The sequence below is a fragment of the Rhizoctonia solani genome, chromosome 16, assembly GCF_016906535.1.
Source record: "Rhizoctonia solani chromosome 16, complete sequence".
NCBI classification, from domain to species: domain Eukaryota; kingdom Fungi; phylum Basidiomycota; class Agaricomycetes; order Cantharellales; family Ceratobasidiaceae; genus Rhizoctonia; species Rhizoctonia solani.
In genome coordinates this window covers 1,546,128-1,563,123 of record NC_057385.1, presented here as the reverse complement: position 1 = coordinate 1,563,123, position 16,996 = coordinate 1,546,128, and the positions used below count along the sequence as shown (strand labels likewise).

Genomic DNA, 16,996 nt, shown 5'->3' with positions numbered 1-16,996 from the left:
TACAGTAAATTGCCCGATTGCACACAGGTATACATACGTAGATGGAGCAAAAAGAGTGACCATTGCAAGGTTCGAACTAGCGACCTCATCCGCTCACTGAATAATGTGAAGGATGCGTGATAACCAACTACACCAAACGGCCATACTAAATTTTCTTCATTCGTAGTTTACGAATCCAGCATCTTGCACTCACCGAGGATAGGTGCCTTCTAATAGGTATGCTTCCCCATTTTCTTGAGAGGTCAAGATCGCTCTTGGTTTTCATCCCAGTCACAATGAATTCCTTCTGACCTGTAAATGAAAGTTTCTCATCCACCATGACTGAGCAATTGAAAATCGAAGTTGAGACGAGAGCCAGGTATAGAGGTTTTCGCATGATATTTGTATATGCACACAGTTGCAGGTTTGCTAAGATCTTAGCTTATCACAGAAGATACAATGTTTGAATTTAATTGTAATAACATCTATACCAGTATTATTGGGTTGATGAGCTTTCGCCCATTGTCACGGTCCCTCAAAGTTGCCTCCCCGCGCTTAAGCCATCCAGGATTCTCACGTGATCCTCGGTCATCTTCTTACTCACACTTCACCACCATCATGGCCGGAGACCACGGTATGTTATGTTGATATTGAATGGCGAAATGGTTTGACATTTCATGCCATAGGAACTATTAAGGTGCGCCATCTAAGATATACTGGTGCACACCTGGTTCACGAACATATGAGATAGATTGACCCTGCCATCGAAAGGTGGGGTGCTATGGTGAGCCAATTAGTAATGCTGAATCTCAAGGAACCTCGTGAACATGTATCGTTCAGAGAGATAATCTCTGGAAGGGCTTTCGCATGACCCCTTATGCTGCTCCTCGTGTAATACTTTGGCTTGGTGCCGTTCCTTTGGGTTTATTAGCGTTGTCTGCAGGTCTTGATGTGAGTAGCTTCGAGCGGGCTTTTATGCTGGTTTCTCATTTCATGAAAAGACAAAGATACAATGGGCGGGAAAGCGCAAAGGTGAATCTCTATTCACCAAGGCACCAGAAGCATCCACAACCACCGAATGAGAATGCACGCATTTGAGAGTGTATTAAAATCCTGTTACAAACGAGAAACCCATTGATAGCGACATGCGGTCAGAGCGAATACATATACATATACAAAATTAGCGCTGCTTAAGGGAGTCCATAAAATTATCTAGACCGAGATTCGAGTATTCATCTTCGCCAGGAAGATCTTCGAGGCCCTCGAGAATATGCTTCTGCGAAATAGGGCCTCCAGCAGCGGCTTTCTTTTCCTCCCGTTTCTTCGCTGCTGCCGCTGCGTCTTCTTCTTCCGTGGTGCGCTTGAATAAGTCAAGTACTTGATCAGTGTCCATCGAGGCAAGTCCCGAATTCTGCTGGGTGATCACTGAGTTGGCAATATTCAATTTGAATCGTTGTAAACTATGACGAGGGTTCAGTACGAATAGGATTTAAGATATGCAATAAACATACCCCATTATCTTCTCCTCCAAGGTTCCCTTGGTGATCAACCGGTACACATTAACTACCTTTTTCTGCCCTAGCCTGTGAGCGCGATCCATAGCTTGAAGATCTTTCATTGGATTCCAGTCGTGTTCCACAAATATTACCGTGTCGGCGCCAGTAAGGGTAAGTCCAAGTCCACCAACGCTAGTGGTGAGGAGCAAGCAGTCAATACTGGGATCCGAATTGAATGTTTGGACAACCCCATGGCGCTGGTTAGCTGGGGTAGACCCATCCAACCTCATATAGGTGACGCTAGGCATGAGTGGTCGGAAAAGGTCTTCTTCAATAATGTCTAACATTTGTCGCATCTGACAGAATATGAGGACTCGGTGTTGCGAAGAGATTGGGTCAGTATCTTCTCCAGATTTAAGAGTTTCGCCGTCTTCGCTGAATGCAGCACCTATACCACAATCGTTCAACAGTTGTCTGCCAGACACATCAGTAAACATTGGTTATTGTACTCAGTGCATCACTTACCTTAGAGCGAGTAGCTTGGGTGCATGTCGTATATCGCGTATTCCCTTGGCATTCGTTTCCCCTTTGATTGCGAAGCGGCCAATAAGTGCTGCTTCATCGGAGGCGTCCTTGACTACCAAAGTAGGATGGTTACACAGTTTTCGTAGGTACTGCAGTGATTGGAACACATGCTGCTGGTTGGCATTGGCTGAACCGTTAGCTTTGACCATGCCTTGAGTCATGTCCCCAGCCTGAGACTGGGAAAATGCATCATATAAGTGCTTTTGCATTTCAGACAGTTCACAGTAGTGATCTTGGATAATTTTCGGAGGTAGATCATTGAGTACCTGTTCCTTGAGCCGGCGAAGTAGGAAAGGCAGCACTTGTTTGTGTAGTGCTTCCAGAGCCAGAGTTGCTAAAAGATAATGATTTAATCGCCATGTTTTAATCCCAAAGCCAACAACTCACCTGCTTCTCGGGTCTTTGCCGGAGCCTTTGCGTCCTTGTTTGCTAGGATAGGCTTACCGAACCGTTGGTTGAACTGCTGTTCCGTCCCAAGGAACCCTGGCATTAAAAAGTCAAAAAGACTCCATAATTCCAGGACGTTGTTTTGGATGGGTGTCCCGGAGAGTAGTAACCGGTGGTGGGCGTTGATCATCTTGACAGCCTGTGTAATTTTGGTCCTACCGTTCTTGATTTGATGACCCTCGTCCAAGATGCAGTAGTGCCAGTTGAACTGCGTGAGGTTTGCGATATCATTGCGTACCGAATCGTAAGAAGCAATCACCACATCATGACGTGGTATCTGATCGACCAATCTTTGGCGCTCGCGGCTCGTCCCCACGTAGCGAAGTGCCTTCAAGTTGTTTGTGTACTTGACAATCTCGGCATACCAATGGCCCGTAAGTGTCGTGGGGCAGATGATGAGTGACGGTATGTGTACGGAATCTGGGGATCGCGTTTCCCGGTACCGTTCCGCTCGTTCGTGGTGCTTGCTGGCGAGGATAACAATAGACTGAAGCGTTTTACCCAAGCCCATGTCTACAGCCAAACGTAAGAATTACTGATATTCCACACTACTGGGTTGCTCACCGTCACATAAAATGCCATGTAATTGGTACTTGGCGAGGAATGCAAGCCAGTTGATACCCTCTTGTTGATACTTGCGCAGCTCAACGTTAAGCTTGATAGGTATTTCATATGGTGTGACTTTGGAGCCATCGAGGAGTTGAGTCAAGAATTCTCGCTCAGTCTCTCGCTTGGCTAGCAACTCTTGGGAGAAGCCCGGTGGGTCTGGCAAACCGGCCTTCAAAAACATCAGAACATTTCATTGCTCTTTAGGATAGCTACTCACCTCTAGGGGTACCATTCGCACCAACGAAGCGAAAGTATTTGATGCAACATAACGACAGTCATTGTCATTGTCACTCATTCGCCCAAGCACAGGCACAATGAGGAACAGCACATAAGGAAGAACTTTCATATCGAGCTTTTGTACAATGTCTGTTGCCAAAGCTCAGTTTAGCTGGAGCCAAGGAAAACCCATTTACTCACGGTAGATCAGCTCCATTGAGCCCTGTCTGTTCTCCAAAATGGTTGTGTCGCCCAAATAGGGTAATACATGCTCAACGACAAATCGCATACCCTTGGTTGTGACGGTATTACACAGCGTAGCGAGCGAGCGAGCCGCGGCCTGCCTTACAAGCGCGAATTTGCTACGGAGCGAACGGGCAACTACCGGGAAGAGCTCGGCAACTCTGTCATGCAAAGATTCATCCAAACTCGGGACGACGACATGAAGAACGGTGAGACTATCGATAGCCTGCTGCCCTGCTTCGTCAGATTTCTCAATCTTCTTGTCTCCGTCCGATCCTATTTAACCATGTTGTTTGGCAAAAGTCATCTTTGACGATTTGAAATGGCCTACCTTCTCCAAACGCATACATCAGTCCGCCAACCATCGAATCCCACATTTGCTTCAGACGGGTGAAAAGTTCGGCACCGAAGAGCTGTCCGAGACGAGTGAGTGCTAGCTGCGCACCACGCTTGATAACTCGTGCTTTGGTCATCTCCGGTAGTTCGGCCGCTCCTTCATCCTTGCTGCGACCGTGGGTTTGGGATACCTTGGCAGACATCGATTTGACGGTGAGGACACCGGATAGTACCCGGCGCGATTGAGAGAACACAGGTGTAACTTCGGTATCTTGGCACACAAACGCGCACAGGTTCTTGACGATTTTCTCGGCTGGCATTACAACCAGGCCAGTCGAGGGAGTCGTGCAGTCCGAAACAAATGTAGCAACGGCGTTGGCGGAGCGGATTTGAATGTCCAGGTTATCCTCGAACTGTTCGGGGGTTTAGTACTGCATTACGCGAATGTTCAATTATAATTACCTTGACTCCATTCATGATGCTCCTCACAAGGGGGTTCAGTTTGGCAGGATGTACCCGCAAAAAGATCAATGTGGCTGCTACTGCCGCAAACACTCTTGTATCCCATTGGCCTTTGACGACACCGTACCGCTCAATGCTAAACACAATCCTCGACTTCTTTTCTTCCAGTCCCGCAATTTCTTTCTTTTTCCCGCGAGGGATACTCGTTTTGAGCCCGTCGAATATTTCTCCGACAAAGCGTTGAACATACGCGAGGGTAAACGTCCCTTCTTCAGCCCCCTCGGGGTCGAGTCGGTCGGGCATTGTGGGAATTTTGGAGGCTGGTACCTTGGCATCGTCGGCGAAGGAATTAAGCAACGTACGGCAGTCGACCGCGAGTCCACGAAGGTGTACGAGCATCTCATGATAGGAGGCAGGGAAATCCTTTTCTAGGAAGGCAAGAAGATATGTCGAGCATTGTCCTGCAAGAGGAGAAGCCTTGGCTAGAGGAGTTCCATTGATAGTTGGTTGAGCGAGTGCCCATTCCTGAACGATTGTTGCAGCAATGAAACGCTGGTAGGCACTGGTAGAATTGATAAAATGAATTAGGAGCTCGCCAAACGTATGATGATGAAGCTGTTTTCATTTGTTAGTGCTAGCACTACCTGTCTTTTCCTTGGTACTCACATCAACGGGCCAGGCCGCTATTAGCGTACCTATTGCCTTGGCAGCCTCTAGTCGTCCACGATATACAACGTCCAACCCTAGCAGACTCAAATCTTGCTGCATTGCATTCTTATCGACGTTATGCCCTTCATCGCCCTTCCGTGCAGGGTGGAAGAAGTAAGCAGGATTGAGTGGTTCGCCAACTACAGTAGCCAGCAAGCACAGCCAGTTGTATACCACTTCATGGACAAGATAGGGTAATCCACCTTCGTTGGGATCTGGGTTCGCGTTCTCGCTCACGATTGCGACCGCAACATTCCATACCTGTAATGTTGCACGCCGAATATCATCTTTTTCTTCAAGTATGAGATTCTGGAATAGAAGCTCAAATACGGGCCGGGTAATCCAATCGCGGGAGAGAGCTACGGGATCGGCCCCATTTTCGATTTTAACTTGAGAATCGGGATCAGATTTAGCGATTCCTTCTTCAAGCTTAAGATTTTCAAGTTTAGCAATGGATGACCTGCCGCATGAGCCCAGAAAGGTACGCAGTGTGTTGACAACTGCAAGGCGGACGCCAGGGATTGTGTGTCTGAAAAACGGATAGAGGGTTGGTGCAAGAGTTGAGAGCGGACGAGAGCGGGTCGGATCAGATAGAATTTCGATGACGCTTGGAAGAGAGACCAGAGCACCTGAATTCGAATATGTTTTAGGTTAAGGTGCGGCGCATCCTTAAAATCCGTGGGACTTACCCAGCAAATCCATAACCGCACCTACACTTGACCCCAAATCGTCTTTCATGTCTTGCAAGGATGCCCATAGGACTCCAAGTACGCCCGGTACAGCATCAGGTAAACGGGCGACGATCTCCACTGCGATTGGAACTAGACATGATGCGGCTACCGAACGGACGTCGTCATCGTTGTCCTCGAGCCTAGGATCAAATCAATAAATTAAATCTAGGGTAAGGCTCAGGAATGGACATACCCGATGAGGGCGGCGTCAACCACTCCTTGCAAAATATCCCTAGCATCTTCCCGCGATGTATCGACTAGATCACGCCGCACGGCGACTTCATACTTGAGTCCTAGCAACCCTGCATGCCTGACCTCCCATACTACGCCTGGGGTAGCGTGTTTGGATTCATTTATTCTAGTCTTGGCGGGTTTCTCATCCTGGCTGGGCTTTGAACCACCCTGTCCAATCATCTGAAGCAAAATCGAATGGACATGGAGGACAGAACGGCGGGGCATATGCAAGAGGAGAGCCGCAAGAGATTGGGATACAGTTTCTCGGACTGGCGCAACAACCTAAGCACAGCCATGTCAATAGGAGCTGGAGCTAGCTGAAGAAAACTGCATACCTGATCACTGACAAAATCTCCAAATCGATCGAGAACAAAGACGGCCAGAAACTTGGCAGCAAGTGCATTGCACCAGGCTTCGTGTAGCAATGCATTTTCGTGACAAGGCAAGTCAACTGCATGTATGCCGTCAGTTACTGATCCGAACAAACAAAAGAAAAATGGTACCTTTCATTCCACCCGCTCCGCCTTGCACCTTGACGATTTCCCGCAAAGCCATTGCTGCCCCGTGTCTCACTTCCCACATTGGGCTGAACAAATCCAATTCCAACACGCGCACAATTCCGCCCCATACCCACTCTCCCTCATTTGCCTTGATTACAGTTGCACTTGTAGCTTCTTGCTTGGCGGTTACTTGGCCACCTTTGGAAGGGTCAATAATAACTTTGCTGTCATCCGGGAGTTTGCTAGCAGTCGTCGATGGAGTGGGAGTTGGGGAGACGTGGGCAGGTGCTTTAGAGATAGAGTGAACACGTTGGGGTTGGGGCCATCGTCTGTAGCTACCAATCGAACTCTGTTATATATTTAGTACGGGTTAAACGGTAAAATGATAGGCAGACTTACTTTCCACCACTGGCTTCCGATTGCCCATTCCCTGTAGGAGGGGCCGAGTTGGCGGCGGTAACAAACGCACCGTTTCCTGGCTTGCGTTTACGCTTCAATCTGTTACGTTCTCTTGCCGATAGCCCGCTTAAATCTTCTTCTGGTATGGGTGCTGGTGATGGAGCAGATACGGGCGCTGGTGCCTGTGCTGGCGTTGGCACTGGTACTGGAGCAGCAACGGGTGCAGGTGCTGGAATAGGCGCCGGGGGTGTAGGTGACGGTCTTGCCGGCTCACTCGTGGCTTCAGACTTTGTTTCGCCAGCAGCTAATTCTCGCTCCCAGTCCATGTCGTCTCCGCCTCCTACATCTTGCAGAAAGTCTAGCCCAAGGCGAGACATGGCATCCTTGCGCGCGCGAGCGAGATCGGCAGGATGGGAGGGAGCGGCATACTCTTTGCCTTCAGAAGCAAGTAAAAGTTTCCCGTGTGACAAGAGGGAAGGGAGATCAAAAGACGGAAATGTAGGTGGCTCAGATGTGTCCACATCCATAGGATCTGTCGGGCCGTTTGAAGGCGATGGAGACCATAGAGGAAGAAAAGAACAAATGTGTGAGAGCGCCAAGGCGGCGGCTGACCGAGTTTCAGATGATTTTGAACGCAGGTATGGTAGAAGCTACCGGCAGTTTTAGTAAATGAGTACGAGCGAGCTATCTGACATACCATTCCAACAACAGAAAGAGCCTCGGACCAATCTTCTGAAGCACGTCCATAACATACATCCGCTGAGGTCGATTTCAGCTCTTCAACTCCGGCCTCCACCTTGATCTGAACAGTTGCTGCAACAGGAGCATCACGAGGAAGTGACTTGGCGGCAAGCTGGCCTATTTGGCGTGCAGCGGTATGCCTTATTGAAGGGGACGAGCCATTGTCGAGTAGGAGCAACAACCGGTCGAGGCTGTACAAACAACGGTAAGTAACGACAAATGAGGATCACAGCCACACACACCGCGAGGTCATGAGACGATCAGGATTAAGGAACTTGGGGACATCTCAGCAAGCGCTGCTTTTATAAAGTGTGGATTCAAAAACTGCCCGGAAGTAGGCCCTGGCTTCGTGGCATCCGATCCGGCGGTCCTATTTGATCGTTTGATGTCACTCGGCGCCTATGCTGACCCTGGGACTGGGACTTGGCTCCAGCTTAATCTTCGTTCTTATACCCAACTTCTGTCCCAATGGACTATCCTACCGAGGCTCGTATAACGAATGCATATCGTGAGATATTTGGTCCTGAATGGACTATTCAAAAGCTCGCACACTCGGCAATACAAGGGCACTTGCTACAGAAAGCGGTACATGACACTCCAAATGCAGAGGTGGCGGGGCGCAGTATTGTCTGGAAGGTAATCATATCCAGATTTTCATGGATGGAACCACTCAACTATTTCAGTTGATGCTTGCAGCAGATTCTCCTCTAGATGCCTCCACTGGACTACGAGAACTCAAACGTCTCCGCAGCGAATATGTTCGCCTACTCAAGGATAGCATGCGTGCACCCGATGGTACTTTCCCGGAATCCCTGATTGTCCCCGGAGAACCCGAGCCACCTCGTCGAACGACCGTAAATCTTGACCTTGCGCACAATAACCCGCTGAGCTTGGACGAATCAGTGTGTGAAGCAACCATCACGACTGCGTCACCGTTACTAATTTCTTGAAAGAACCCATGGACAGAATACTTTGCGTCTCTCGAACTACGCAAGACTATTCAAAAGGATGTGGAGCGGACCTTTCCTGATGTGGAATATTTCCGGTCTGCACGCGCCCAGCGAATGTTGGCCGATATCCTATTTGTGTATTCTAGAGCACATGAGGGCATTTCATACCGTCAAGGGATGCACGAACTACTGGCTCCGGTGCTTTGGGCATTAGATTACGATTCACTTGATGGAAAGGGTCACGCTCAAGATGCAGAAATGTTCGACTTCCTGTCGAGGGATTACGTGCCTGCCGATGCTTGGGCTATTTTCTCCAGAATCATGGAGGGCGTTGGTTCGTGGTATGAATGGCGAGAGCCGAAGCCAACAGGTAATGAACATTCTGTTTTCCTCCCTGTTTATCATCTAACAAGTTGCACCAGTTACCGGAGGACCTCCCTCGACTCCATGGGTCGCACCCATTAACGAAACATGCTCCAAGATCGGCGGCGAGTACCTTGCAGCATGTGATCCTGCACTTTCCGCTCGAATGAATGAGCTTGAGGTTGATCCAATGATGTATGGAATGTGAGTTTTCGGGTCCTTTTATATTTATCTACACTTTATTCATATGCATACAGTCGCTGGCTTCGCCTTCTTTTCACACGCGAGTTTCCCTGGCGAGATGCTCTCGTGCTATGGGATGCGTTGTTCGCAGCTGATCCGTCGCTTCAAGTTGTCCCGTGGGTGGGTGTAGCCATGCTTATACGAATTCGGAACCTCTGTAAGACATATAATCTATTCCTTTCTAAAACAATCAATCTGATGATACACAGTAATTCCTGGAGAATATACCACCGCCCTCACATATCTTCTTAGATATCCCCCTCCCCCGTCATCTCAGCCATCTTCACCATCAGACATAGATACACCCTCTCGTTCACTCGAAACACACATACTTGTTCAGCAAGCGCTTATGCTGCGTGCAAATCCATCCCCTTCAACAGGAGCGACGATTGTCCTTCAAAATAGAAGTATCCTGGATATTCCAATCGAAGCACCTTCCCCTCCACCTCCGCGACAGCGTCGGGGTGGTAGAAGGCGAAGCGTGGGATCCGGGACAGACTCGAAAGATGGCACAGAAACCAAACTGTCTCCCAAATCACGACCCGCTGGGATTAGTAGGCATATTCCAGAGGGGAGTCTCGCCGGATTTGCAGCGTTTAACTCGCTTGGTGAACGAGCGGACGTGATTGCCAAGGGAATTTGGGATATTCGTGGGCAAGTTGGCAATCGGGTTTCTGAAATAAGGGTATGTACTCTGAAGAGCGGGACAGGCACTGGGCTAATCGCAGCATGCCCTGTAGAAAAACCTCCCCGACTTGGTCAGGACACCGAGTATGTCGGGTGATACACACGTATTTCCGTACTACCAAGCGATTCAAAACTCTCAGCCTGATCCTGACGAAGGGTCGGCCCGACCATCCATCGCTGACGCAGTGCGACGCTCTATGGAAGGCTTGGTGCGACCCCCGGCCGAGAGACAACCATCAAATGATGGCCGTTTGGCTGTATCCGCGGGTGGACGCCCACCAAGGACACGATTTGAAGTGGAGCGTGAAGTAGGAGAGGCGCGAGCCTTGATGCGGAGGCTTGCAGATGGTGTGCATGCCACAATCAAACTGTTAGAGGACGGGGGCAACGAGGGCAAACAAGAGGCGCTCGAAAATCTGGCATACATTCAACGAGTTCTAAGTGGCGCTATAGGCCCAGCGTCCGTAGACGATGAGAACATACTGGGGCCGACAGAAATCACGCGAAGAAGAGAAGAGCAAATGCAAGCTGATCGGGATAAGGAGGAACTGGAAAAGCAGCACGCAGAAGTTGAAGCCGAGGCGGAGCGCGTGCGGGAAGAGCAAGAGAGAGAAAAAGAGAAGGAGAGGATGCGCAAGCTTGAAGAACAACGGGCGCTTGACCCTCTTCAGGCTTCTCCCTCAGTAAAGCCTGCCCCTCTCGTCCAAACTTCGCCACCTCGCATCAGAACGACGCAAACGCCGTGGGGAAGGAGCGAGCACTTTCCTAGTCTTCAGAGTGGGTTATCTTCCGCTGGAAACCCGTCACTTTCAAAGGATAGTAATGGGTTAAAACACGATGGGAGTAAAAATGATCCACTGGGAGCTGGTTTACTGGGATAAGCATGGGTATATACAAGTTATGCAATTAGATATAGTACAAGGTTTGAATAATGAATATTGTCTGCCAAATGAATAGTAGCTTCGCGTTGTTTGAGTTCTTTCTTATTCTGACGTGTCTGTTTGTGTTATTGATGGCTAGTTATAGAACAATGAGATCTCGAGGAAGCACCCTCTGCTCTGGATCTATCAATCGTAGGTGGGTGCATGACTAGCCTAGAGACGGCTAACATTGCTCTGATGCTAAATACAATCCTGAATTTCACGAAGGTGGGATGATAAAATAAACTCTCGATTTTAATGCACCTATTGTCTGTTATAATTTGATTGACTATGGCAACCCAACACCTTGGCGGTACGTAGGTTCTACATGTATATGAATACATACATTTTGGGGTACGCAATAGTGATAGGGCCTGTGGTTGATAACCCGATCAATTTTTCGACGGAATTTATGAGGCTTTCGGAGCAATCCATGGTTCAGCGCATTATATTGAAAGCAAGTCTAAATTGAGCATACGTGTGTAGTACTCTACAAGCACTACTTGGCGTTTCAAATCACATTATATAGCTACGTATAACCCAGTGCCTTAATCTCACCACGTGCAGTTAACATTTCGAGTGGCAAGTCTATTGATATGCTCACGAGACCGTAGACTTCACTTCTTATATGGGTAGATAATTGGAAGTCAATACTGATGTTTAGTTTCTGGTCGTTCATGTTCAACAAATTGACAAATGAAAAGAACTGCAGTCACCTCGCGCAATTGGTGAACGTCCGGCAGGCTACAGTTGTACCCTCTTTCTAAGTTTGATAGTCTTGGGAACTTAATATTACCAGGTGATGCTCAGGTCAGAACTGAAAAACCAAATTGTTTTGTTGAAAGAGATCCTGTAGTGACATCTGTTCTAGGTCTGTTCGGAACGCCTGAGTTGGTGACGCGCCCCAAACATGTCTTAATATGAAAATCCGCCCTCATCAAAATTTTCTAGGAATAGAGTCAGTTTGACTATATGCGCCGGGCACCGGCGGGCGGAAGGAACCGGGTGACCGGGAATGAATACTAGACATGTGATTGGCCGATCGATCTATGTACTCCCATCGGTTGGCAGCTCTCACAATCGACCACCACTCTACTCACGATGCTACGGCGAGCCATTCAGACACAGCGCCCGATACTCAGGGCGGCTCCGAGGGCATTCTCGACGACCGCCCCGAGGTCTCGCATCATTGCCAATGAGCCTTTGAGAGCACAAGAGGTCAATGTAAGTACATGCGTTATTGTAATGCACTCCACGCTCAAGGATTGGCTTTGCGTAGTCATGGGCTGCATCGGGAAAGTACCCCCTAATCGAGCACGAGTACGATGCTATTGTCGTGTGAGTAGAATTTAATCATATACATTGTCAGTAGACTAATTTACCTCATCTAATAGAGGTGCCGGAGGCGCAGGTTTACGAGCAGCTTTTGGTCTTGCTGAAGCTGGCTTGAATACGGCGTGTATCACAAAACTCTTCCCTACTCGTAGTCACACTGTCGCTGCCCAGGTAAGTCATTGTATGCCTTCGCCGTGGATCTGAATTTAGCTTGACACTTTTTCCCAGGGTGGTGTGAATGCTGCATTGGGAAACATGACTGAAGACGACTGGAGGTGGCACATGTACGACACGGTCAAGGGTTCAGACTGGCTCGGTGATCAGGACGCAATTCATTACATGTGCCGTGAGGCGCCAAATACCGTTTATGAGGTGAGTCTTTTCTTGAATCACCAGAATATTTCCTGTACTGACCGATGTTTTATAGCTTGAACGCTTCGGTGTCCCCTTCTCTCGTACTAAGAGGGCAAAATTTACCAACGTGCGTTTGGTGGACAATCTTTGAAGTTTGGCAAGGGTGGCCAAGCCTATCGTTGTGCCGCGCTGCGGATCGTACTGGACACGCAATTCTTCACAACCTTTATGGACAGTCTCTTCGACATAACACCAATTTCTTCATCGAGTACTTCGCGCTCGATTTGATTATGCACGAAGGCCAGTGTGTTGGTGTTATTGCCCTCAACATGGAAGATGGCACTCTTCATCGATTCCGTGCCCACAAGACAGTTCTTGCAACTGGAGGGTACGGGCGTGCGTATTTCTCGTGTACTAGTGCACACACCTGCTCGGGAGATGGTAATGCAATGGTCACCCGCGCTGGACTCCCTCTCCAAGATCTTGAATTCGTTCAATTCCACCCCACTGGTATTTACGGCGCCGGCTGTTTGATTACCGAAGGCTCTCGTGGAGAAGGAGGATACCTGCTGAACTCAGAGGGTGAACGGTTCATGGAGCGCTACGCGCCCACAGCCAAAGATCTTGCCAGCCGTGACGTTGTCTCGCGTAGTATGACGATCGAAATTCGTGAAGGTCGCGGAGTCGGTCCCGACAAGGACCACATCTATTTGCAACTGAGTCATTTACCTCCCGAGGTCCTCCACGAACGTTTACCCGGTATTTCCGAGACCGCGGCAATCTTCTCGGGAGTTGATGTAACCAAGGAGCCGATCCCGGTATTACCAACTGTCCACTACAACAGTATGGTTTGTCTCCCTGTCTACAAGTAACATGTAACTGACGTGTATATTTGACAGTGGGTGGTATTCCCACGAAATACACTGGAGAGGTACTTACCGTCGATAAGGACGGAAAGGACAAAATAGTTCCAGGTCTGTATGCGGCCGGCGAGGCCGCCTGTGTGAGTGTCCATGGTGCAAACCGACTTGGAGCCAATTCGCTACTGGACATTGTTGTCTTCGGACGTGCTTGCGCACATCACATCTCACAGAACTTGGAGAAAGGCAAGCCTCACGCTAAGATTTCGGAGGACGCAGGAAAGGAGAGTATCGAAGAGTTGGATCGCATACGGTAAGTAGCATCTGGACTACCTAGGCTTCACTCTAATGGTTTATTTTAGTAATGCATCTGGCCCCAAGCCTACTGCCCAGATTCGGTTGGCGATGCAAAAGGCAATGCAGTCTGATGCTGCTGTCTTCAGGTTAGTGTATGGCTCTCGTCATCCCAAACCACTTAACAAACGCTGTGTTCATTTATAGGACGCAGTCTTCACTTGATGAAGGTGTTGTCAAGATGTCTGATATCTACAAGAGCTACGACGATGTGGGAACAACTGACAGGAGCATGATCTGGAACTCGTGAGTTAAATTTGAATTACTGTCGATCAGTTTGCTTGGGCTACTCGCTATCGGGCTACTTGGTCGATGTTGCCAACTTCCTCGCCAGTCAACCATGTGTCCAGCTTGACCTAGACCATCAGGTCATGATCTGCAGATAGGCGAGCCATCGTACATCTATCCGCAGCTGGGTGCTAATCATCTCACCTTCCCAAAACTTGCGACATAATCTCTTCCAATTATTCCATGCGATTTTTTCTGCCCCTGTCTGTCCATAAACCATCATTCTGACGCTACATTGCCCCTCGCGTAGTGATCTCGTCGAGACCCTCGAGCTGCGGAACATCCAACAGTGTGCTATGCAGACGATCGTCGCCGCTGCCGCGCGTAAGGAGTCTCGTGGTGCGCATGCACGTGAGGATTACCCAGAGGTGTGTAAACCATGCGCTCGCTTGCACAGCCCGGCTAATCATTTGCTATTCTAAGCGTGACGATGAGAACTGGATGAAGCACACTTTGACATGGATGAAGGACCCATCCAAGTCAGACGTTGAAGTTACATACCGCGGGGTTATTGGTACGACGCTAGATGAGAATGAATGCAAGGCTGTGCCACCGTTCAAGCGTGTATATTAGGCGCTATATCTCGTCTGGGTGCTTCTTTGTGCAGTAGTGTAGTATACGTGCCTATTTCCTGGTAGTCAAAAAAAATGCAGAATGGACTTATTCATTGGTCCCATATGATCCTGACTGGAGTTCGAGATTCGTTGACGTGGATTCTTGGCAATGTCCGAGCCCGATAGCATACGCGATAGGAACAAGGTGCTTGACATCCGCAGCACTTCCACGCGCTCCCTCGGTGCTTCGATGGGGACTGCGGTGCACGCGGTGGAGTGGAGGGTGACCCCATGAGGTGAGGGTTCTCTTTTGTAGATTCAACAGCGGCTGTACCTTATCCAATCAGAGCATATTCTGCCCCGCCATCACCATATGAGTATCTTCGAGTTGGAAATATGACGTGCTCCATGCTGCATGAGGATGCACTATTCCCGGCGGCCAAGCCAGATGAGATCCCAGCGCCTATTATCGCTAATATAAAAGACCCGACGACGTATGGTATTTTCTTCAGATCCCAAATCTCACCACTTCACGAATCTAACCCAGTCCGACTTCATTTTCTACCTTAACGAATCATGCGCGCACAATTTATTTTGTCATCGATAGTCTTGGCCGCTGCCGTCAGTGCACAGAGCAGCGACACCTCCCTTATAACAGAGCCTATGTAAGCCCAATCTTCTATAATACGCGAAAAATAATTGACCTGGTTCCTTCCGTTTAGCCCAATCACCGGTACAAACGTTTCCGTACCACCAACACCGACATCAATCGAAACTCAGTCTCCTCGTGAGTTTGACTGGCAAGCCTTGGAATTTGTTTTAACTAATCGCTTTCGTTAGGACCATCTATCTCTGTAACCAGCGAAAGCGAGGCGCCAACGGAGACATTCCCGAGCATCTCCGAGTCAGAAGCCCCGACAACTATAGGCACCATAGTTTCATCGCTCACACCAATTCCGACAACGACCCCGCTGAGCAGCAGCGTAATCGCTAGTGCATCTAGTGCTTTATCCAGTATATCCAACTCTTTGAGCTCGGCAGCATCGACCATCCCTACCCCAACCCCAACCGGCTCTCAAAACGCCGCTTCATCCCTTCGATCCGGAGCTGGCTGGACTGTGGGTGCAGTCTTAGCCGGAGTCGCCTTTGGCGCTGCTTTGCTCTAAGTTCTGGGACTAAAATGGGGCAATGAAATGAATTCTTGTGGACATTAAATTGTGATTTTTCTTTTTGCTTAGGTGTTATGTACTAAGCCTATGCTCCCTTGTACCTATACACTATAATCCTACCTTCCTGGTGACCTATTTGGAAGCCGGTTTAACATCCTCTGCCCACTCCATGAGATCGTTTTGTGATACGATTGGCACGTCTGTGGACGTTTTAGTCTAGTACCAGTTAAGAGTAAGTTGGATGCAGCCAACACATCGCGCGATACATACCGGCTGCTTTTCAATCAGAGTATAGTCACTTTCTCCTTCTAGGAGAGTCTTGTACTCCAGGGACTGGTCTTTTAGTTTCCCCAGCATAGCCTCAATAGCATCACATCGTCTGCGTATCAAACTCAGTTAGGAATACTGAGTGCGGAATAGGTTGGATACGCACTCATTGATAGCCCTGGCGTCGTCTCGCCTATTCCGAACTTGAGTCTCCATCATACCCTCTAGCGTCGCACGAGCCTAATATATATTAAACACCCTTTCTGTCACATCGTTCTTCCTCGGTATACGCGCTAGCCCCATGATATGAAACCCACCTGCAACGACCTCAGATCATTCACAGCCATAATCATGTTCACCCCCGCGATTTCGGTCCATTCCGTCAATCTCAACCAAGCTGGAGTCGGCTCGGGGTCTGCTTGCGTAGGGATAGGAGGGGCCTCCAGGAGCGCGCCAAGCATTTCAAAGTGGTTGTGTAAAAGTGTGTGCAAGAGCTGTTGCAAGTAGGGACGACGGTCGACGTTGGGGTCCGCTGGGTACAACTGGCGCACACCGATTTCTTCGACTGTAGGCTGTCGCTCTGGGATCTGGTTGCACTTTCCGGCATCAGTGTGAACACAGTCTGGCGCCTCGACTTACAGACCACTGTTCCCCAAACGTCGAGTATCCGCCCTCCTCTACGATCCAATCTACTCGGGGTGGCTGTAATTCGAGCAAGTCCCAATCGGGCACACCTCTCGCATCGGACAAGAGATTGTGCTGCTGTCGGATGGCCTGTACGTCGGGGTAAGGTAGGTCGTCTGACGCAGGGTGGTAAGAAGGTGCATCGGACCCCAGTTTTGTTTTTAGCTGGCTGAGAAGTTGTAGATTAGAGCTCGTGTATCGCACATAGTGAGCAGGAGGAGTCGGAAACGTCGATTGAATCTCTCCAGGCTCATCCATCTTGTACGGGTAATGGTCGCAGGC

The 16,996-nt window shown here is 49.1% G+C and overlaps 6 protein-coding genes and 1 non-coding gene across 7 annotated transcripts; 4 read left to right on the top strand and 3 right to left on the bottom strand.

The window, feature by feature from the left end:
- Nucleotides 1–56: 56 nt before the first annotated feature.
- On the bottom strand, nt 57–142 carry RhiXN_12464. Its single transcript has one exon. It is a non-coding gene; the product is annotated as a tRNA-Val (tRNA).
- Nucleotides 143–597: 455 nt separating this feature from the next.
- Nucleotides 598–1,061, top strand: RhiXN_01733 (uncharacterized protein; the record flags this gene model as incomplete). The annotated part of the gene is made up of 5 exons (XM_043321552.1): nt 598–613; nt 666–676; nt 731–763; nt 820–930; nt 981–1,061. The coding sequence occupies 5 exons, from the start codon at nt 598–600 to the stop codon at nt 1,059–1,061; spliced, it is 252 nt and encodes an 83-aa protein (XP_043187375.1).
- A 98-nt stretch (nt 1,062–1,159) lies between these two features.
- On the bottom strand, nt 1,160–7,939 carry RhiXN_01732 (TBP associated factor (Mot1); the record flags this gene model as incomplete). Its single annotated transcript, XM_043321551.1, has 17 exons — nt 1,160–1,439; nt 1,491–1,949; nt 2,001–2,394; nt 2,448–3,020; nt 3,072–3,285; nt 3,334–3,482; nt 3,534–3,851; nt 3,907–4,324; nt 4,374–4,988; nt 5,040–5,710; nt 5,771–5,952; nt 6,006–6,328; nt 6,382–6,497; nt 6,550–6,875; nt 6,946–7,595; nt 7,643–7,877; nt 7,929–7,939. The coding sequence occupies 17 exons, from the start codon at nt 7,937–7,939 to the stop codon at nt 1,160–1,162; spliced, it is 5,934 nt and encodes a 1,977-aa protein (XP_043187374.1).
- Nucleotides 7,940–8,154: 215 nt separating this feature from the next.
- RhiXN_01731 (TBC1 domain family member 5) lies at nt 8,155–10,810 on the top strand (the record flags this gene model as incomplete). The annotated part of the gene is made up of 7 exons (XM_043321550.1): nt 8,155–8,322; nt 8,370–8,588; nt 8,640–9,006; nt 9,059–9,203; nt 9,257–9,399; nt 9,452–9,927; nt 9,983–10,810. The coding sequence occupies 7 exons, from the start codon at nt 8,155–8,157 to the stop codon at nt 10,808–10,810; spliced, it is 2,346 nt and encodes a 781-aa protein (XP_043187373.1).
- A 1,140-nt stretch (nt 10,811–11,950) lies between these two features.
- On the top strand, nt 11,951–14,613 carry RhiXN_01730 (succinate dehydrogenase (ubiquinone) flavoprotein subunit; the record flags this gene model as incomplete). The annotated part of the gene is made up of 11 exons (XM_043321549.1): nt 11,951–12,073; nt 12,129–12,187; nt 12,244–12,355; nt 12,413–12,556; nt 12,612–12,665; nt 12,775–13,381; nt 13,438–13,711; nt 13,761–13,841; nt 13,900–13,998; nt 14,291–14,408; nt 14,464–14,613. 11 exons carry the CDS (start codon nt 11,951–11,953, stop codon nt 14,611–14,613), a joined length of 1,821 nt encoding a protein of 606 aa, XP_043187372.1.
- A 557-nt stretch (nt 14,614–15,170) lies between these two features.
- Nucleotides 15,171–15,760, top strand: RhiXN_01729 (uncharacterized protein; the record flags this gene model as incomplete). Its single annotated transcript, XM_043321548.1, has 3 exons — nt 15,171–15,259; nt 15,317–15,381; nt 15,435–15,760. 3 exons carry the CDS (start codon nt 15,171–15,173, stop codon nt 15,758–15,760), a joined length of 480 nt encoding a protein of 159 aa, XP_043187371.1.
- Nucleotides 15,761–15,895: 135 nt separating this feature from the next.
- RhiXN_01728 (mediator complex subunit Med7) lies at nt 15,896–16,972 on the bottom strand (the record flags this gene model as incomplete). Its single annotated transcript, XM_043321547.1, has 5 exons — nt 15,896–15,979; nt 16,034–16,142; nt 16,197–16,270; nt 16,348–16,617; nt 16,670–16,972. 5 exons carry the CDS (start codon nt 16,970–16,972, stop codon nt 15,896–15,898), a joined length of 840 nt encoding a protein of 279 aa, XP_043187370.1.
- Between the last annotated feature and the right edge of the window lie 24 nt (nt 16,973–16,996).